This window comes from Coptis chinensis, chromosome 2 (genome assembly GCF_015680905.1).
Source record: "Coptis chinensis isolate HL-2020 chromosome 2, ASM1568090v1, whole genome shotgun sequence".
Taxonomy (NCBI): Eukaryota; Viridiplantae; Streptophyta; class Magnoliopsida; order Ranunculales; family Ranunculaceae; genus Coptis; species Coptis chinensis.
Window position 1 is genome coordinate 73090523 of NC_141457.1, and position 23133 is coordinate 73113655.

General features: G+C 39.0%; 1 protein-coding gene across 1 annotated transcript; it reads left to right on the forward strand.

Moving 5' to 3' along the window:
* Nucleotides 1-1282: 1282 nt before the first annotated feature.
* On the forward strand, nt 1283-16256 carry LOC147517690 (putative LRR receptor-like serine/threonine-protein kinase At1g56140). Its single transcript, XM_086593677.1, is given in 17 exon segments — nt 1283-2508; nt 4690-4737; nt 4892-4957; nt 5543-5584; nt 5765-5829; nt 6046-6435; nt 6946-7143; nt 7221-7388; nt 7519-7640; nt 7743-7789; nt 7791-7932; nt 7934-7955; nt 8050-8281; nt 8550-8630; nt 15717-15786; nt 15880-16036; nt 16039-16256. Coding segments are annotated over 17 exon segments (3294 nt in total).
* Nucleotides 16257-23133: the final 6877 nt, after the last annotated feature.

Sequence of the window (23133 nt, forward strand, 5' to 3'; positions counted from 1 at the left end):
ACATCGACATGCATATAAAAGATACGACATTTCCGGGATTCCAATATCACAACTACAGTGTCGAAAAAGATAACCGCAAATCAACTTAGCATTTGCATATAGAAATAACACCAAAAGTTTCCATGTGAACCAAATCGTATTGAGAGTATTGTGTTAATTAGCAATATGGTCTTTTGCCACGCCCATACAACAAAACCAGATATGCATTAAGCAGCTTATAATCTGCAGCAGTAAGATTGCATTGTTCGACTCTTTTAAAAGACTCATCTGGAAACCGTGAGACTTTGCCCAGAGAAAACCATAACAGAAAGGGGCACCACATAGGCGGCGAACTTTAGCACCACCATACCATTCAAAGTTATAATCATAGGAAAATTCAGTTCTAACGGGTATATCTTGTCTGGCAAATATTCCAACTCTAACTTCCCCCAACACATTCCACTTCCTTGTTTCAAAATTTGGTTTGCTACAAGTTCCAAAAAGCATGAACCAAGAGTCAAACTAGAAATTTTTGAGTAAAAAATGAGATACGTCAGTTGATTGCCGTCAGTGTTGTCTGTTGGCGAAATCTGATTGTTGTGGTATTTTCATCACTCATATTTGAACGAAGTAAATTTTGGTGGAATTGACAATGGTGGGAGTTCGATTTCACTATGACAAGAAAATAAATTGAGGGAAAGTGTCAGATGAGAATGAGAAATATAATAAGATTTGGATTTTTTTTTTCAAACTTGGGTGCCTAGTTGGACAAAAAAAGGTGGGGTGCTTGATGAGGGTTGGTAAACCCATATGAAGAAGGGACACATTTAGAATAATTATTATTCCACTACTCTTTTACTAAAGGAGTGCTAGTCCCATTTTATGGGGTGTTAATACCGCAACCCTAAATTTATATATGAAAAGGAAACTATATAAATTTGCATAGGACTTATGGCAAAATTGAAATTGAAAATGTGTCTTTGAGCTGAAATTATAAGTAAAACTTGATGATGTCAGTCCGATTTAGGATTTATGGCGAAATGAAAAATCAATATAGACTTATTGCGAAATTATTATTGGGCTTTGTCCTTGAGCTGTAATCTCTCAACAAAAGTAGCATTCGATTCATCTTGGGCTTCTGAAGAAATTGAAGCATGAGCCCAACCTGGCTCGACCACACCCACTATATATATTCCAAAGTCCCACCACCATTCTTTCAAATCGAGACCAAAAACGAAAAAAAAAACGAGACCTAATTCCCTAATTTCTTATACAGTTATACCCAATTCTTTCACCAAAATAGATGGATATTCAGTGTAAAGATAATGAAACGAATACAAAGAAACATGGGATGTCAAATCTACCCAAAGACATACTCTTAAAGACCTTGGATCAATTTCCAGTCCATACATTAAACGATCTAAGGCGAGTAAGTACTCATTGGTCAAAATCAATACTAGATCCAGGTTTCGCTAATCACCATATTCTTCGTTCGGAACCTGGTATACTGATTCTGGATAGAGAGAATTGGAACACCAAGTGTGACACTTATGTTATGGAGATTGAAAACGGGGAGGTTGTTATGTGCGATTTGAGTAATAAACTTTCACATATTGTAGTTGCTAGTTGTAATGGTTTGGTTCTGATTAGGCATGCGGATAAGCCTCGTCATTTTTGTGTCGCGAACCTTCTCACGAAGAGATCCGTCGTGGTACCTACACTCCAAGAGAATATAATTAATTGGTCGTGTCACTATTATGGGTTAACTTTTGTTCCTGGGAAGAATGAGTATAAAGTAAGTGTAAGTGGCATTGGTTGTGGTGGTGGAAAATTGATAACGCTCCCATACACTGGGGAGATATGGTTGGAAGGATATTTTTTTGTATGTGAGATACTGACTGTAGGTAGTAATGCATGGAGAGGAGTATTGTTTTCTTTGGATGGTTTTACTTGGAAAGATCTCCTTGATGGTACTAATATATCTGTGAATGGGGTGTTGTATTTTAGAAATATTTTAGAGAAGAAGATGGGCGGGATTTGCCATTTGGTTTCCGTTGACATGGCTAGGGAAACGCTTGAAATGATCCCTCTCCCCAAAGGTATTGATAAACCTGTTGCTACTCTAGAGATTGAGGGTTTCATGGCTCTTGCTGATAAGCGTCAAGATGCTAATGGATGGGTGATATGGTCCCTGAGGGATATCCATACAAAGGATTGGGTGAAGCAATATTTTATTTCCGTAAAATGCCCAACCAATTATTCTTCCCCCACCATGATTTCTGACTGGCCCAATTATCCTTCCGGCACCAAGCATTCTGCCAGACAAGACCTCAAGTTTATTGGAACCTTGAAAAATGGAAGATTGATGGTGTTTCTGCTTTCTTCTGGCAGTGAAGCTATTTGTCATTATGCTTATGATGTAGAGAAGCAAGAGATGAAATGGCTAGAAAATTTGAAGACAAAGCAATCGTTCCAATATGTGCAACACGTTAACAGCCTCGCGTCTTGCACTCTTGCTGAAGACATTATGTAGCAACATGTCCATGTGTGAACCCTTTTTAGTACACCATAACGGTTATTTTTATCAATTTTATGGTTCTGGCTCGTATTTTGGGTTTGTCCAATGCAATGCATCTTGGGTTTTGTTTGCCACTATTTTTACCAAGGCCCAAAATATCGATATCGATCAATATATCGGTGTACTCAAAAACCGATATATATATCGGATATTTCGGATATATCTATTTTTTTGGTAACCAGTCTAAATTATTTAAAATATCGGAAATATCGGATATATCGGAAATATAATATCGGATATATCGGATATATATCGGAAATATATTGGAAATATCGGATTTATATTTTAAAATGGTCAAAAAGTCAACCGATATATATCGATTATATCGGAAATATCGATTATATCGGCGATATAAAGTTTCATATTGGAAATTCCGATATATATCGGAAAAAAAAGAGTTCTATATTCGGTGGATATATATCGGAAATATCGATATCGGTGTACCAAAATACCGATATATATCGGCGATATATCGGATATATCGTCGATATTTTGGTCCATGATTTTTACTACATTCTTGAAGCTCTTTTGGAGTTTTGGTTATGTTGTAAGTTTTTATTTTATTTTTCCACTAGAAATTGGCCGAAGTCTTTGTAAAATAATCATCCGCCAACTGTTGTCTTGGAACAATCTTTTAATTTACTAGTATCATGCACGTGAGTTGCAAGTCTTAACGATATGCCACTGAACCAGAAAATAAATCCTAATAAAAAACAAGAGGAGGTCATCCTTTCTAATCTGACAATCAAATCGTCAAATGAGACCCCCAGAAATAATTCAAACTGGAACAAAAATTAGATATATGACATACCAAGTGAAGACAGAAAGTCAACAAAGGACACACATGAATAATAGAACAATAGGCAAACCAATATTAGAAATTCAATTTTTACACAGAAGAAATGGTAGTTGTTCGCAACATCAAGAAAACATTGCCCATTCGAACTTCAAAAATTAAGAGGGAACAAAAATAAATTACACATGAAACTCTAAACTGCAATTCCATGCTTGGGACCTTTCAAACAAATCCCCCCTTTAATATCTAGTTCAAACCAACAAAACTTCTCCTCTGCTCGGTTGAAATAAAATCTTGCTCTATCAATCTGAACTTTCATGAGCTCTCTTTACCCATCCGAAACCTTCCTCGAAAAAACATCTTCGTCACACAACCCAAATTGTGTAAGATCATTTTGTAGAAAATATAATCTTAAAATACTGTTAAAAAAAGTAATTAAAACAACATTAATGGGTAGAATGGTATAATTAATATAAGTATTGCTACAATCAAGTTGTAAGGATAGTGACGGATTGAGTGAATCTCATAGGAACAACAATATTATTGAGAATGCAGAGATATGGATAATATGAGATTAGTGACATTTTAGTAAGTTTTGGGATTTTTTATGCGCTTCCTCCGCGCCATGTCAAGCATGAGTCTGGTCATAACACTTTCCAATGTTTTATGTGTCTTGCTTTTTACAATGCTTTCACCTGTGTCATTCCAACAAAGACATTGATGCTTATGAGATAGCATGCTAATATGTTTGAACTGCACATATAATAAATTAAGAGAACATCATTACACGGTTTAATTATCTGATCACCATACGTCAGAATCTGCTTCCTTGGCCTCCATTTGTTTGCCTGAAATCCAACAAAGACTTTATAACCTTGATACCTGGTACAATACTAAACCATTTTCCTTTTTCATCATAGCTTGTACAACATCAATTTCTAGAACTTGAAGTGAATTACTTTACATGTATGACTGTATGGCACACAAATGCTTAGGACATTGCGTCCCTTATGTTTAGTAATGACTCTGGTGCAGTTCTACATGTCCACAGAGAATGCTTCCTAATACCCAGAGCCAAAAATTTTGTTATGCAGACAATAACTATAAACACAATGTATTATAAACCAATGTGTTATCTGTTACAAAGACTCAGCAAGTTTATGAGGAAATGAGAGGGAAGATAGAAATTTACAGGAATCTTCCACTATAATATAATGATTCTTATGTGCATAAGTTGTGCCCTCATATTTAAACACGGTTGTATATTGTAAGTAGGACAATTTACAAAATCAGGGGGAATGTTGTATATTGTATATTTGCCCTGACATTGATTTAGCTTATCTGGTTCGATTCCTCCTCAAAAGCTTCCGTCACTTCTCACCATGTAACTCCTAATTCTTATTATTATTATTATTTTTTTTGAGAAAATTTTCTTCGGTTTTTCTTGTTAACAATTTACTTACAATTGCAGCCATACTTATTTTTCTTCATTAAATAAATCAGATCATAATGACCTTGCCTGTATGATTTATGTGCAGAGATTTGTCATACAACAGACTATCAGGAAGTTTACCACCTTGGGCAACCCAGAGAGATCTATCACTGTATGTCTGACGATATAACAAACTTGTTTCTGTAACCTACATTTCTACACCTATGCATTTCTCTTTTTTAGTATTGACTGCTCATTATCTTTTCGTAGACTAGTGTAAAACCCCTCTTTATTTCTCCTTTCTTATTCTTTTCTTGCAATAGCATTGGTTTCTAGTTATCTGGAATAGAACGTGCTACAAACTTCTGCAGCTCAGTAAACTTTATAATCATATAAATCGTAGAGGAACAATGAATCAAGTGATCAAGAAAAATGCCAGGAGTATTTTATTTCTTTTTTAAGCCAACTAAACTAAGAAGCATGACGGTAAAATGTGGCATACCTACACATTATTATTTCTTATGAACTTTCTCTGTCAGGCAATATAATATCCAAATGCCACATTTCTAATGATTAAGAAAGGACTGAATTTCAAAGATTTAAATTCCACTGTCACTTAATATATTTTTTTCCATGAGCACGTATTCGATAAGAATCAAACTTACTCTTAAATCCTTTGATTTCGTAATTCATGATATTAATGTTTAGAATGATCCCTGGTATGCTTACAACAGCTTCCTGCACACTGTCTTATCAGGAATGTCGTAGCTAACAACTTGACGTTTTCCTCAAACAATGGGTAAGCAACTGTGCATTTTAAGTTTTTGAACAAATTTCTGAAAAGTGAAAACAAAATTTGTCAGCAGGGCAACAGTGCTTTTGTTGCCCTTTCTAAATGTTATCGTATATTTGTCGTTTTCATTGCAATCAATTGTTTTCCTCTACACCAAGTTCTGACAATGTTCCTATCATGTAATAGTGCCTTGGCTTCAGAACTAAATTGCCTTCAAAGACAATTTCGTTGTAACAGTGACCCTCCACGCTGTAAGAACTCTTCAGTTTCATCACTAGCATGTATTAGGAAACATGTCACTGCTGCATGCATTTACTTTGTAGGAGCTTCTTATAATTTGTCCATCAGCAAAGTATGACACACAGTATCGCATTCCAGGCTGTACATGACAATTAAAAATCTGAGTGGATTAAGGTTCTTCTTCCACTAGAATGAAGATAATACAACTTCCTTTCTCTGGTCTGCAGATTCCTCCTTTGCAATCAAATGTGGTGGCCCAGAGAAGACATCTCGTGACGGAACCGTTTATGAGAGTGAAAATTCAAATGTTGGCCCTGCATCATATTATGTAACAGATACTAGAAGATGGGCAGTCAGTAATGTAGGACTTTTTGCTGAAAGAAGCGTCAACCTTTCATACGTTGAAACCAACATGGAGCAAGCTACAGGTACTATTGATCCAGAGCTGTTCCAGACAGCGAGGCTGTCCCCTGGATCACTAAGATACTATGGCCTAGGTCTTGAGAATGGAATTTACAATGTAAACCTGCAGTTTGTGGAGACTGGTTTTCCTCCTGCAAGTTCAAGAACTTGGCAGAGTCTGGGAAGGCGTGTTTTTGATATATATCTACAGGGAGGCATTTTTATTTTTATTTTTTTTAAATAGCATTTTCTTCAGGCCTTACAAGTTTTTGTAATCGTTCTAGAAGAGGAGACGATTAAGAAGGCCTTACAATTTTGACAATGTTCTTTAAGAAATATGTATGTATCTCTAGAAAAAGAGTGGGCCTGAGAATACCAAATGTATGCACCTTGGCCATATAATGTTATGTGTGTGGACTTTGAGATCAGCCTTTATCTAGAAAATCAGCAACTCAGCGATATTCCTAATTTAAATGTCTATGATATTCTTGGTTTCAAAATGTTTAGCAATTAAAGTTACTGAATCAATCGTAATAAAACATTGCCATCGATAGAAATGGTGAAAAGATTTAGATATTGCTGATTCATTGGAGTTTATAGATGTTATTCCAACCCACTTCCTTTTAATTATAACATATCTAATTTGTATCTTGATTATTATTATATACAAGAAAAGTGAACGAGTAATCTCTAATGTTTCTGAAACATACTTATTTATGTGCCAGGGGGGCTGCGTGTCAAGGACTTTGACATAAGAAGGGAGGCTGGTGGTTCCGTAAACCGAGCTGTTCAAAGATTATACAAAGTTCGGGTATCTGAGAACTTCCTTGAGATTCATCTCTTCTGGGCTGGAAAGGGTACCTACACCATACCTGTACGAGGTTATTACGGACCATCCATTTCGGCTATCAGTGTTACACCTGGTAAATAGTGAACAGACTGTAAATGCTAATGGTGTCAATTACTTGTGCCACTACTCTGACTATTGAGCTACTAACAAATTTCAAACCAACTGTCAGCAACTGTCCACCTACGGGTTCGAAAACTTCAAATAATAGGACTGGCATGATTGTTGGTATCACAGTCTCCATTGGGCTTCTGAGCATTATATGTGCTATCACTATCTTTTCTTTTAGAAGGAAAAGATCAAGAAGCAAAGAAGACGATAGTAAGTACTTCCTTACAATCGATAAACAGAGTAGGACACGTCATTTTTGGAAAATAAAATTAATTATTTCTTCCTTTCTTTATGGAAGTATGTATTACAATATATACTTTGTGTTCTCATTGATTTCCAGAGCTTCTAGGGGCCATAGACAATAAGCCAAATATTTTCAGTTATGCTGAGCTGAGAACTGCTACAGAAGACTTCAGTCCAACAAATAAGTTAGGAGAGGGAGGATTTGGACCTGTTTTTAAGGTGATATCGAAGTATAGTTGGATTTTCAAACAAGAACTTATGCACCCGTAAACATACATGTCTGTGTATACTAGCGACTTATTAGCATTTATCATCCCACAGGGAATGCTGTCTGATGGGAGAGAGATAGCCGTGAAGAAACTTAGTACCATCTCACCAAGGAAAGAGTCAATTTGTTGCAGAGATTTCCATTATTTCTTCTGTGCAACATCGCAACCTCGTAAAATTGTATGGATGTTGCATTGAAGCAGAGAACAGACTCCTTGTTTATGAATATCTTGAAAATAAAAGCCTTACTTGATCAAGCACTCTTTGGTAAGCAATCTGAACTGTGCGCGCTTTTCGTTTAATTGCATCTTAAGAGCTATTCTTAACATTCGTTCATTGAACGGGTCCAACTGCCATGCAGGAAAGACTGTTTTACATTTAGATTGGCCAACACGCTACAACATATGCTTGCAAGCAGCACAAGGTTTAGCTTATCTTCATGAGGAATCAAAGCCCAGGATTGTGCACAGAGATGTGAAGGCTAGTAACATTTTACTTGATATTGCCCTGAACCCCAAAATTTCAGATTTTGGTTTGGCAAAGCTTTATGATGACAAGAAAACTCACATTAGCACGAGAGTCGCGGGAACAATGTAAGAGCTTTTCTGGCACTTCCATTATGTGGTTTTGAGCCCTAGTACCCCATCAGAGTTTGTTTACAATCGAGTGTACTGATGGTGCTTGAATGCTAGACAATCCAACTTCTGGCTGATGCTGCAGTGCAGAAGTTGATTAGTATACACAACAGAACACGCTTTTAATTTAATGTTTTCAAGTCTTTTCTTTCGTTTTTCATTTTTTACACCAGTATTGAATTAATAATTACCCCCAAATTAAAATAGTGTTGGATGTTTATTGAAGTGGCTATCTCGCCCCCGAGTATGCTATGCGCGGCCATCTAATGGAGAAGGCTGATGTGTTTGGGTTTGGGGTTGTGACCTTAGAAATTGTAGGATTTTATCGATATCTCATGCATGATTCCTATGATATATACAATTACGTTATACCACATGCATAAAATAAGCCGCAATGAAATGTAAGATCGTACCTTGGTCACAGACTTTCAATTTGAAGTTCCAAGCTTTGATCTACGGGAGAAGATGTTCTTGACACACTCAAGATCTTCTTCTTCTTAACTTTGCTTGAGTCAAGTTCCAACCACTTAACGGAAGCAACCTTTTTTTTCATTTAACCAAGAACCAAGAACCGACAATGGCTAGGGAGGATACCACCTATGGAATCTCCACAAATTACCGACTTCTACTTTAGAAAATGTTGGAGGTCGCCATTAAAGGAGAGAGAGCTTTTCTTGTTGTTCGGATGATTAATATGTGAGAGGTGGGGGTCTATTTATAGAGGTTCCCACCTCCTCAATATGGATAGGATAGAGTCCTATACTTTCATCTAATATCGATAGGATAGAGTTATATACTCATCTAATATCCGATAGGATAGAGTCCTATACTTCATCTAATATCGGATAGGATAGAGTTATATACTCATCTAATATCGATAGGATAGAGTCCTATACTCATCTAAATATCGATAGGATAGAGTCCTATACTCATCTAATATCGAGATAGGATAGAGTCCTATACTCGATGGTTTATCCTTATCTTGGTGGGCGCCTATCCAACCTTTATTTCCAACATCTCCCACTCGCCCACAACGGGCGAAGAAGGTTTCTAAGAGAAGCATTTAAGTAGAATGCTTAGCCATTTGTGTGTGTCTCACACGGCAAATGGTTCGTGTGACCCTAGCACACGTATCATGATATCTCGGAAGTAGCAAGTCGCAATGAAAAGCACGCGACACGGTGATCTACCATGAAAGTGATCTTAAAGAAGATGAATCAGAAAACCTAATATCCGGAGAGAGTGTGTGTATACCCCAAGATCTGTTTGTTTCATCACTTTGACAAATAACACTCATCCCTATGAGTCCACACCATAAAGTCAAAAACGTATCACATGATTCACAATTATCATCAATTGTCCGCCGGTAGAATCCCGGTGATTGTGTGATAAACCTTCAGTTCTTTTACCCCTTTGCATAAGTCATCATTGTCCGAGTTCTACCAACTTCCGGTATGCATGATCCGGCCTTTTAGTAAGAGCTTGTGGGGAGCAAACCAAAGTTACGAGTAGTCCTCTTATTTTCTTGACAAGGTCAAAAGTTCAAGGAGGGTACCATTCGATATGTTTTAAACAAAAATTATATCAATAGAGCTCACATAGCAAGAATTTTAGGGATATTTCTTTTCTTGCTCTCGGGTGGTCAACTATACACATGTTGTGTGAAAACATGTCATGGCAAGAGTATCTAATTTGTTTACTTAACAATAGATATCGTATGTCCACTCATACCATGCAAGTGTTGTCATCCCTAATGACAATTCCAAGGATACTATGCTCCCACTTGGCAACAACCGTTTGTAGGTTTAGATGAGAATCTTCCCTATGATGAAGCCTGTTTCTTCTTATCCAATTATAAGAAGGGGCATGACTCGCACTAGGTCCACCCTTCCTATAAGGTTTAGTGACTTGTCAAGCTAAACTCCCATCGTTTAAAATGGAAGTGATTTGTTCATGTGAGTGAACCAACCAACCCTACCGACATACATATGAGATGATAAAAAATGATAATGAGAATGCAATCGATCTGGAAAGAATGCACTTTTATTCATTAAACCATCAAAGTGTTCTTAACATAATCACATCCTCTTTAACCCAAGCATTTTTACATGTGCAAGGAAGAGTTCCTTTGGAATAGGTTTGGTCGGTGGATCCCAAGAACCATCCGATCGGTGGATATATGTTGTAGAACCACTTTTTTTTCAATATCATTTGTCGTGCGTAGTGGTATTTTAACTCTATATGCTTGGTTCTTCCATGGTACTTTGGATCTTTAGCATATGCAAGAGCGACCATCTTTGTCGACCCGGATGTGAACCGGTTCAAGAGCTCTTGAGAACACCGACAAGTGTTTGATGAATCGTCGAGCCACACACCTCACGTGGTGGCGTGAGCAACATGCAATATACTCGCCTTCCATAGTTGAAAGTGCTATGGAAGTTTGCTTTTTCTTTGCTCAGGGATATAGCACCTCCATTCATTATGTAGGTATATCCCGAAGTTGACTTCCTCTCATCAAGGTCTCCAAACCGGTCGGCATCGGAGTACCCAATCGCCTTTAAGATCTTTCCCTTGGTAGACAAGTGAGTAGTCCACGGTGCCTTTTAGATACCTCATTATCTTCTTAATGACCTTTCGATTAATGCGACCCGTGGATTTGTTTGGAACCTTGATACTAACTTATTTGCGATAGCGGATGTCCGGCCTTGTACACAACATTGCATACATAAGGCTCCGGCTGGCGGAGTATGGTACATTTTTCATAGCCCGAGTTTCAAGTAGGATTCTTGGGAGACATTTTAGAACTCAAAGACTCTCCTAGACTTCATGGGAGATCCACTTGCTTACAATCAAATCATGTTGAATCTTTCCAAAACCTTCTTGATATATGTCTCCGAGACAAAGATAACAAGCGTTTGGGCCGATCCACGAAGTTATTTTAACTCCTAAGACATAACTTGCTTCACCCATGTCCTTCATTTGAAGTTTAATGACAACCACTCCTTAGTGGAATTTATCAATGCCTTATTGTTACCTGCTAACAAAATGTCATCCACATATAGAGATAGAATCACAAAACCATTTTTAGATGTCTTGACATATACGCGAATGGTCCTCATTTACCATTTCGAATTTGTCTTGAAGCATTGCTTCATGGAATCTCGATTCCAACGTCTAGAGGCCCTGTTTTAAACCATATATGGATCATTCGGTTTAACACACACTTTGTGTTTCGACTTTGATTGAAAAACCGGTGGGTTGATCCATATAGATTTCCTCTTGTAATTCTCCATTGAGAAAAGCAGTTTTGACATCCATCTGGTAAAGCTCTAAATCTAAATGGGCAACCATTGACAAGAGGAGATTATGGAGGCAAATCTCACTACTGGTGAGAAGGTGTCCTCATAGTCTATTCCTTCTTTTTGGGTGTAACCTTTTGCAACAAGCCTAGCTTTGAATTTGTCTATGTTCCCTTCCGCATTTTTCTTGATCTTGAGAACCCACTTGTTCCCAATAGATCTCCTGTTTGGAGGTAGATCAACTAAGTCCCATACTTTGTTTTTCTTCATCGACTCCAATTCTTCCTTCATAGCTTCCATCCACTTACTTGTATTGGACCCATAAATAGCCTCCTTGAACGTTTTAGGTTCATCAGATATTTCTGTAAGTGCATTGGTCATATTTATCTCCCCTTCAATCTCAAACCGACGTTTGGGGATATGGCCTCTAACACTCTTACGAGGTTGGGATTGATCAATCATTTGACCAATGCCATTGTTACTAGAATCAGGGTTGATGAAAGTTTCATCTTCGCCTTGTTCATCGCCAGGTTATAAGGTTATCAACTTCGTAAAATTGTATATCCTTATCAACCTCACCCCTCATTGGGTATTGATCCTCTAAGAATCGGACGTTACGTGCTTCTATTTACGTGACATGCCCCCTTGAGTATCCTCCCCTAGGAAGACATACCCCTTAGAAGTCTCAATCGTATCTTATAAAGATACACTTCTTTCCAGGGAGCACTCAACTTTCCAAATTCTCGATTTTGAGAAGTGACAAAGGCCGCACACCCCCATGGTCTAAGGTAGTTCAAAACAGGTTGTCTACCGGTCCATAGTTCATAGGGTGTTTTGTCAGCGATTTTTGAAGGAACTAGGTTAAGTATGTGCAAATTGTTAACAATGCATCACCCCAAAATGAGATAGGCAAGTTAGCCGAGCCATCATAGATCTAACCATGTCCAAGCAGGGTTCTATTCCTTCTCTCGAGACACCATTCTCACTGGGGGTATAAGGAATAGTTAGCTGTCTAGCTATACCCTTATTTTCACGAGTTCCTTAAACTCATCGAAAGATATTCACGTCCCGGTGGGTTCTTAAGGCCTTTATTGTCTATCAAGTTGATTCTCAACTAAGTTCTTGTACTTTTTAAAATAGTCCAATGCCTCGATTTGTGAGACATCAAGTACACGGTCCCATCGCGTGTATAGTCATCCGTGAAGGTAATGAAATACAAAGCCCCATGCCTTTGTTACATTCATTGGTCCACGGATGTGCGAGTGAATAAGTTGTAAATGATAAGTTGCCCTTTTGGGCTTTCCCAAAAGGTTTCTTGGTGGCTTTTCCAAAGAAGACAACTTTCACTGTGTTTCCATTTTAACAGAGGTTAAGTTACCTAATAACCCTCCCCTTGCTAAGCGGTCTATCCTATTGTGTCCAATATGTCCTAGTCTAGCATGCCACAATTGGCAACCAACCATTTTAGACATAAAAACTTCAGTTTGTGCTAAGTGTAATGTCATAAAAGAATTCATTAAATAAGCATGACCTATCAATCTGTTATTTAAAGATATCTCAAGCGAGTTCTGGGAAAAATTAAACACATAGGATTCTTGAAGTAATTTCAAAACTGATAAAAGATTTCTCCTAATTGAGGGTACAAAGAGTACTTCTTCAATAAGGATGGATCTCCCACTCGCAAAATCCAACCTACAAGTGCACGTGCCCAAAACATCGGCAAGAACACTTTGGTTTCCCATGTGGACTCTCCGAAGTTCCTTGTGGAAGTTTCAGGAAATCTTCAAATAGGGACCTATCGGCTTATGTGGTGCATCGTCTGAATCTACAATCCAATATTGTGATGAATCGACAAAGATGACAAGACTTATCACATTGACAAAGACTTAAAGTAAAACTCACTTCCGGGAGAAGGACATGCCCTAGCATAGTGTCCCATCGATGACAACGGAAGCATTCAACACTAGTCATGTCTATCGACTTCCTAGGTTTTTTTTTTCGTGGGTTAGGCTTGGCCTTTTCCTTGCCTTTCCCTTTTCCACTTTTTTCTTGTTCCAAGGAGCCTTCCTCTTTCGAGTTGACAACATTTGCTTCGGTTTGAACAAACGGGCTTTTCATTGAGAAGCCTTTGTTCTTCAAGCTCACATTTCCTTTGCACACCGCGGCAAAGTTTGTGATACTATCGTCATCGCGTCAAGATAAGGCGAAATTGTTCCCAAGTTTTAGGTAAAGACCTAATGACGGCTTGAATTTGTTGTTCATTTGACAGACTGGCCCCTTGGGCTAACTCAAAGAACCATGTTTCTCATCACCGTGCAATGTTGTGTCATAGAGGTATGGGGCCTTTGATAAATTTGTCAAAGCTCATTTGTAGCCTCCTCACCGCAATGCGGTAGTTAGGTACCCCAAGGTCCGCTTTTATCGCTTCCCATAGCTCTTTTGCCGATCCAAAGCCATCATACCGCATCATGAAGTCATTCCTCATGGTGCCAAGTATGGCAATTCGGGGCAACATTATCTTTGCTTGTATACTCATTGTACTTTTTAAAATGCAAGAAGATAAGCAACTTGTGTTAATCCTGGTAGGTACGCTCATTGTCTCGATTATTACATCAATGACCTTCCTATCGCGCTTAATTAGCCTAACTTTCCTAGACCAAAGTTCAGTAATTTTATCGTTTAACAAGTCCTTTTCGTAGCATCATGAACGGGGATTTTCCATCGGGTGCCATTCTATCAAGTTTGAATTCCAAAAATAAGATACTACTTAATAAGAATCATCTCTTAAATTTAAATCTAAGTAATCCACATTTTCACATATGAGATGATCATGATAATCTACTAGCATGATTCTAGCCATTAAATAAAATCAATGCATTTGACTATCAATAACATAGAATATGCAAAAATCTACTACTTAAATTTCCATTTCATAAAATTGTTTATACAAAAAGAGTTTCCTATCTTCAAAAAACAATGTAGAACTAAAATGAGCTAGTCAACCATGAACATAGAAGCTTTCCCGGGTGCCTGTGGGAGTCATCCTCATCCTCCACGCGGTCACTATCGACCATTCAAAAATTACTAGCCACTTCCTCTGTTTCCCGTGAGGTGGGAAAATAAACCCCGATGACACATCATATGGATTTGGTTCCTTAGCATCGTCCCATAATCGATGTAGGAGAGATTTAAGTGGTCGAGCCTCATTCCTATCTTGAATAGGACTGGGGCTCTTTGGTGTATATTCTGGTGATGGTGGCTCTGTCTCTATCTTATCAGATTTCAAGACAGTAAGTTCTCCTATATTGCTTTGCAGTCATGCGTTTCTTGGAAGCCCGTCTCCCAAGATCTGGTTCAGTTTTCCTACAAGTTTCGGGTCTATGTGACTTAGGCAATGTAGGATTTTATCGATATCTCATGCATGATTCCTATGATATATACAATTACGTTATACCACATAAATAAAATAGCAATGAAACAGTAAGATCGTACCTTGGTCACGACTTTCAATTTGAAGTTCCAAGCTTTGATCTACGAGGAGAAGATGTTCTTGACACACTCAAGATCTTCTTCTTCTTAACTTTGCTTCGAGTCAAGTTCCAACCACTTAACGGGAAGCAACTTTTTTTTTTTCACGAACCAAGAACCAAGAACCGACAATGGCTAGGGAGGATACCACCTATGGAATCTCCACAAATTATCGGGCTTCTACTTTAGAAAATGTTGGAGGTCGCCATTAAAAGGAGAGAGAGCTTTTCTTGTTGTTCGGATGATTAATATGTGAGAGGTGGGTCTATTATTTATAGAGGTTCCCACCTCCTCAATATTGGATAGGATAGAGTCCTATACTCATCTAATATCGATAGGATAGAGTTATATACTCATCTAATATCGATAGGATAGAGAGTCCTATACTCATCTAATATCGATAGGATAGAGTTATATACTCATCTAATATCGATAGGATAGTCCTATACTCATCTAATATCCGATAGGATGAGTCCTATACTCATCTAATATCAGATAGGATAGAGTCCTATACTCAGTGGTTTATCCTTATCTTGGTGGGCGTCTATCCAACCTTTATTTCCAACAGAAATTTTATGCGGGCGTTCAAATTCTGACTCAAGCTTGGAAGCAGAAAGGATATATCTTCTTGAATGGGTATGAAAAGTGATAAGTGATTCATGTTATTTCTTTGGGATACTAATATTGCAATTTTAATACGTTGTATTGTTTTCTCATATGATCTTTTAGGCCTGGAGTTTGTATGAAACTAATCGAGGCTTGGAGCTGGTGGATCCAACATTAAGCAGTTTCAACAAAGAAGAAGCCATTCGGATGCTAGGAATATCTCTTTTCGTGTACTCAAGCATCACCAAATCTCCGCCTCCAATGTCACGAGTAGTGGGCATGCCGACAGAGACGTCGAAGTGAGCACTGTTACCTCAAAGCCAGGTTATTTGTCCGATTGTCGGTTCACAGATGCCACAACCTTTGTGAAGCGAGGATGGAAAATTCGACTCATCAGCAAATGCAAGTATGGTGTTCGGCAGATAACTCTTCAAAGATGGGCCGTCTCAGCAATGAGTGGGCCGGTCGGATACCGATACCATCACGAGATATATTGGTGAAGGAAGGTGGAAATAATTTCGTCTCGTTATTCATGTTTATTAATACTAGATGTTGCTACTTCCCATCGATGTACATCATCGAGGACTCATTTTACCAAAGAAGAGTATGAAGAGCCAAAAGAAAATAAAAAAGAGAGTTGAACCTTTTTACGTCAGATCCATTGCCACTATCTAATTTGGATTATGTCCGAGAATCGATTTCAAGCATTCATTTTTCATTCTCAACACAAACCAATTAATTACAATAATATCCAATTTGATCATGTGTCGGGTGGTCTAGATTTATCTTTTCTTTCTTAATGTTCCGTTTCCAATGGTGTAAACCCATTCACGCGCAATTCCTAACCAGATTAGCTCTTAAAGGTCATGAGACTATTCATGTTCTTTTCCCCAAGTAGCCGTTGGGACTTCAAGCAAATCGGCGTCCCTACAGAAAAAGGCCATTCGTGAACATAGTGGAACCAGCGTGCCCTTGACTTTAGGCATGAAAAAAAGAGAGTTGTTGGCAAAGGAGTCTATGAGTTGTGGCGATGGTTGTTGCTTTTGTCTTGGAAATGCTCGAGGGTAATAGTCCACAAGGGGCTCCTTGGTGTTTCCATGAAGAAAGGCATGAGAAATGGACCACATTGTTCCTCGGTGAACCTACTATGCTCTCATCGGACGACAAGAGTATGCCTAAGAAGTGGACGAGGGTCCTACACTTGATCATATAATGCTTGTCGCCCAACTGCCCAAGTATAACTGCTCCATCATTCATGGCTTGTTAGACTGTTCACCTCGAAGACAATGATGGTAACATTTTTTCCATGTTGATTCAAGACTGGTTCATTTGAAACGCGACGTTAGCGCATTTCATAGGCTGCTGGATTTCCGTTGACATGGTTAGTGAAACGCTTTGAAATTATCCCTATCCCGAAAGGTATTGATAAACCCTGTTGCTACTCTAGAGATTGAGGGTTTCATGGCTCTTGCCGATAAGCGTCAAAATGCTAATGAATGGGTGATATGGTCCCTGTAAAGTAGCGTTTTAGTCCACCTTTTCATACAAGGTAAGAAGGAGAATAGGATTGAATGTGGGAAAGACCGAAGTTAGTTGATGAATTTAACTGCCCACATGATCTTCTCTTGATTCTCGGGGAGAGAAGAATCAGGTCTAACGTAGTTCCAGCTGGGGTATTTATAGTCGTTGGCGTGAAGATCTGGCTACACATGTAATCGACGAATGTATGATGTGGTGGTCGAGATCGAATCGTGTAGGATTGGTGGTGGTAGGAAGTCCGCCATGATGGGGAGTGGTTGGGTTGTGTCGACGCGGCTCGTAATAATAATTGCATCCGGATAATGGATGATGTCACTAGGTGGAACGCTTACGGTGAGGGGTGCGAAGTCAGGCTACTCTAGAGCGAGCTCGGAGGACGAATACCTTAGATCGGGTGTGCGAGCTGATGATGTGAGTCGCTATGAAGTGAGCTGCGGACATGAGGTTGGTGCGATATTTATAATTGTGCTGGACACGTGTGTGGTATTCATTGGATGTGAATACTACTCCCTCACACAACCCCCTCTCAGTAGGTCGCTTTGTACAGCGGAGCGATCTGTTGAGAAAGAACGATAGCACGTGTTTAGCACATGTGAGGAAGCGAGTAATTGTGAATGGAAATAGTAACTGCCTTCGTTTTATAGAATTTGTGGTATCTTCTGGAGAGCGTGGAGGAAGATGGAGTAGATCTGGGCGTCTCCCGGAGGGAGTCGATCCAGCCCCAGCGTATGGAGAATAGAGTCTGCTTTTCTAGTCTTCTTGGTTATCGTTTGCCTTCTCTGATGGTGGCAGTTCGTGAATAAGTATTCGGGCGACCTGCTCGGAATAGCTGGGTGATCGCACGGAGAGATTGTTGGTTCACTATGAAGTGAGTTGTTATGAGCTCGTTGGGGAGATGTTCTCTGAGTGACCGTTTGGTAGGTCGGGTGACGTTTGAAGATTCGAGTGATCACCCAACGTTGAGTTGCTCCTTGGTTTAGATAGAGTGACCGTTTTGGTAAGTCGGGTGCGCTTCGTAGAACCGAACGATCGTTTGGTAGGTCGTGGTGCTTCGAGAGATCAATGGTCGCTCCATCGCCGAAGTTGCTCCTTGTTTTAGATCGAAAGTGACCGTTTGGTAGGTCCCAAGAGAGCGTAGATCAAGGGATCGCACTGTTAAGCGTAAGAAAGCATGCTTCAAGGGAGAAGCGTTCTCACCGAAGTTGATCCTAGATGTGTAGGTCATCAACTAGCAAGAACCTGGAGAGGCTATGGAGTCCGGTAGCTTAAGAGAGCGCGTCGTTCGGGAGAGCGTATTAGCTTAAGAAAGTATATGGTTCACGGGGAGCGTTCTCACCGACTTGATCCTAGAAGTATAGGTTCTTAACTAGTGAGAATTGGAGAGGCTATGGAGCCTATGAACTCAAGAGAGCCGTCTTCGCTTTCATGGAGAGTGCTAGCTTAAGAAAGCGTATGGCTCACGGAGAGCGTTCTCACTGAGTTGATCCTAGAAGTATAGGTCCTCAACTAGTGAGAATTGGAGAGGCTATGGAGCCTATGAGCTCAAGAGAGCGTTTTGTGCTTGAGCACGTTTAAACTCCTGAGAGTTTTTTGTTCTGCAGAGAACAAGCTGTGAGTGGTTTCCTCATACTGAATTGCTGTAGAAGATGAAGCGACCTCAGCAGAGCTGGTCTCGGGTGGTTGTTTCTCGATAGGAGGAATGGAGATCTTGGCATCAGGAGTTGGTGCGACCTCTGGGGTCTTGACCAGTGTAGTAAAGGCGTTAAAGCGCACCTAAGGCGCAACACCCTCTTGTGCCTTAGGCTAAAAGCTGAGGATGGCGTGCACCCCGATTGAAGTGAGGCGCGTAGTAGTAAAAAAATAGATATATCAAATAAAAAATAAAATAAATATTAAATATGACATGAATTATCACTAATTTGCTTAGCCAAACTTTAAAATTAATTTTATGTAATTGTAAACATAAAACCATTGTAGTCATTTAAAAGAAAAATCTTAAACAATAAGTAAAGAACAAAATAAAACTCGTATCTCTCAATACAATCTATCTCAACTTCAATAAACTAAAATAATGAACCGATCGAATTGAGTCAAATAAGTTCTTCATAAAATAGAACGCTTGATTCAATTTTAGAATCCCGTAAAACTTCATTTAAAATTTAATCCATCTTTGTGTCTTCTCTCAATCCATACAACTTAACAAAAACTAGTCAAAATTAAGTTTAAAGTGTACTCCACAATGAAACTTACTAAATTTGTGCAATTTCTTATATCATACAACAATTGGATCGAGTGTAAATGTGTCACGTATAGCAAAAATTGTAAAAAAAATGAAAAAACTGTAAAAGTTGATAAGGTGCGCGCCTTGTGCACCTCGCGCCTCGACAAAAAGCGCAAAAAAGCACAAAAAGCGCACGCCTTATATTACCTCTCGCGCCTTAGTCAAGGCGAGGCACTAAAAGTGCGCCTAGGCACGCGCCTTGACTACACTGGTCTTGACAACAAGAGCGGAGGCGACCTCTGGGGTCTTACCAACAGGAGCTGGGGCGACCTCTGGGGTCTTGACAATAGGAGCGGAGACGACCTCTGGGGTCTTGCCAACAGGAGAAAAGTGGTAACGCTATGTAGCGTTTGAGCTCGAGTGAGCATTATATTCAGCTAGGGTGACCTCCGGGTCTTGACAATAGAGCGGAGGCGACCTCCGGGTCTTGCCAGAGAGAAGTGGTGACGCTTATGTAGCGTTTGAGCTCGAGTGAGCGTTATATTCAACGGGTGTTGTGACCGAGTGAGTCCGCGTGGGCATCCCGCTTTGGAGATCGCCGTCAATAGCTAGCCTTGAATTGCCGTGACTATAGTTAGCCCCAGTTTTGGAGCTTCATTGACCTGTAAAAATGGGAGCTAGCACCAAAGAGTTAGTACGAACTAACAGTATTAATTTTGGAGATGCATGGATCATAATAACATAAGTGAACTTGTTTATATGGCAACAACGAGCCCCAGTCCGGAGATGGTTGTGGCTAGCCCCCAGTGTGCATCGGAGCTTGATTGACCTAATCTAGATCGAACTAATATCCAAAATAAATTAGAACAAAAAACTGTGAATTTGAAGACTTTTCCTGCCGGAGCAGGGTAATGTGCCCATTCATTGTGCCTACTTGACCGACTAAACTTTGGACTTGAGCTTCGAGGCTTTCCATGCTTCGTGGGCTTGAATTTTTTTGTTTTTGGTCTCTGATTTATGTAAAAGTGGTTTATCAAGTAATCGAGTCCACAGACGGCGCCAATGTAAAGGAGCGTTTTAGTCCACCTTTACATACAAGGTAAGAAGAAGAATGGGATTGAATGTGGGAAAGACCGAATTCGTTGATGAGCAAACTGCCTACGTATCTTCTCTTGATTCTGGGGGGAGAGAAGAATCAGGTCTAATGTAGTTCAGTGCGGGGGTATTTATAGTCGTTGGCGTGAAGATCTAGGGCATTACACGTGGTACCGACGAAAGTACAAATGTGTGGTCGAGATCAGGGATGCTTGTAGGATTGGTGGTGGTAGGAAGTCCGCCATGATGGGGAGTGGTTGGGTTGTGTCAGTACGGCTCTGGTAATAATTGCATCTGGATAATGGATGATGTCACTAGGTGGAACGTTATGCGTGAGGGCGTGCGAGTTGAGCTATTCTGGAGCGAGCTTGGAGGACGAATACATTAGATCAGGTGTGCAAGCTGATGATGTGAGTCGCTATGAAGCGAGCTGCGGACATGAGGTCGATGCGATATTTATAATTGTAATGGACACGTGTGTGGTATTCATTGGATGTGAATACTACTCCCTCACATTCCTTGCGGGATATCCATACAAAGGAGTGGGTGAAGCAATATTTTATTTCCATAAAATGCCCAACCAATTATTCTTCCCGCACCATGATTTCTGACCGGTCCAAATATCCTTTCGGCACCAAGCATTCTGCCAGACAAAACCTCAAGTTTATTGGAACCTTGAAAATGGAAGATTGATGGTGTTTGTGCTTTCTTTCCGGGCGGCGGTGAAGCTATTTGCCATTATGGTTATGATGTAGAGAAGCAAGAGATGAAAAGACCATAGTACAAAATATCGCGATATCTATCGAGATTTTAGAAAAAGATATGATAATATCCAGAATATGGTTTTGATATTTTACAGTGCAAAAATTGCAAATATCCTCGATATATCCTTAAATATCGTGATATTTGAGCGATATATCGATATTTTTCAAAATATCGCGATATATATGCTATCTTTTGTCTTTCTCTCTCATTTTTTACTTTTCTTCAAGATGAAACAATGGCTGCTACTTCAAACAGATTGGTGATTCCAAATCGACAATTTTAGAGAAAGAAAACAAATCCCCAAATTCCAAACACTCTTGATCAAGAATAATGAAATACAAGTCTGAATCCCAATAGTTGTGATTCAAGCTCAAATGTCCTTCCCTATGTGCCTTTTCTATGTATCATGAATCAGTCCAAATTGTTTAGTATGCATCCACCAGAAGACTTTCTTCATATTCTTGTTGAATGAAATACAAAATCTGTCAACAAAAAATATGGGATTGTGCATATTAACCAAGCAAGAAGTCAAGAACCAACAAAACCAAGCAGAGAATATTGATGGGGTGTTTATGACTTGTGAGAAATTTGTTGTACTTTGCATATCAAGTCAAGAGATGTCTTATTCTTGTTGGGTTGTTTATGATGGGGTAGGGTATGATTGAACAAGTTTTTTCTACTTTCCCTTTTGTTTTGATTCTTCTCTCCGATGAAAACCAGTTGCAGATTTATTGTAGATCAATGACAAATGTCATAAAATATCACCAAAATATCGATGATTATTTGTTATTTATTGATATATCGACGATATCAACAAATACTTACGTGTAAAATTTCTCCACACAAAAGAGATATATCGACGAAATATATCGAGATTTCAGGGGGTCGATATATTCTCATATCCCGATATTATGTACTATGGAAAAGACTATAATAAAATTTGAAGACAACGCATTCGTTCCAATATGTGCAACACATTAACAGCCTCACGTCTTGGTGAAGACATTATGTAGCAACATGTCCATGTGTGAACCCTTGTTTAGTACCGTAAGTCCATACCTGTTATTTTTATGGTTCTGGCTCGTATTTTGGGTTTGTCCAATGCAATTTTTTTTTTTTTTTTTTTTTTTTTTTTTTTTTTTCTGATAATAATGTATTTTTGGTTTGTTTGTCACTATTTTACTACATACATTCTTGAAGCTCTTTTGGAGTTTTGGTTATGTACTTATGTTGTAAGTTTTTTTATTTTTATTTTTTTTTCATTTTTCATTTTTTTTTCGATAATCACCAGGGCCGGCTCTGGGGCAAGGCCAACTAGGCAGCCGCCTTGGGCCCCCGAGTCAAAGCCCAATAATAAGGCCCCATTTAGTGCTTGGGTCCGGGGTTTGTCTACCATTTAGTGCTTGGGTCCGGAGTCGAACCTGAGGTAATTGTAGAGAAATTAGAGTAGCAACCAACTACACTAATTAATTTTGGATGCTTATTAGGCATTTAAAATATTTTTGTAGCATAAATAATAGGTTACTTAGGCCCTTTTTAAAAATTCGCCTTGGGCCCCAACAATCTCAGAGCCGGCCCTGATAATCACTTTATTTTATTTTTCCATATATATAGGATCTCACTTCCTCTCAGCAAAGGGACTAACATAATATTTTGAGTTCTATAAAAATTCCACATTCCTATTAGAACCGAATTTCTTTCCTATTTGAAAAACGGGAATTTTTTTTTTACAACGGAAATTCCTCCCCTATTATAAC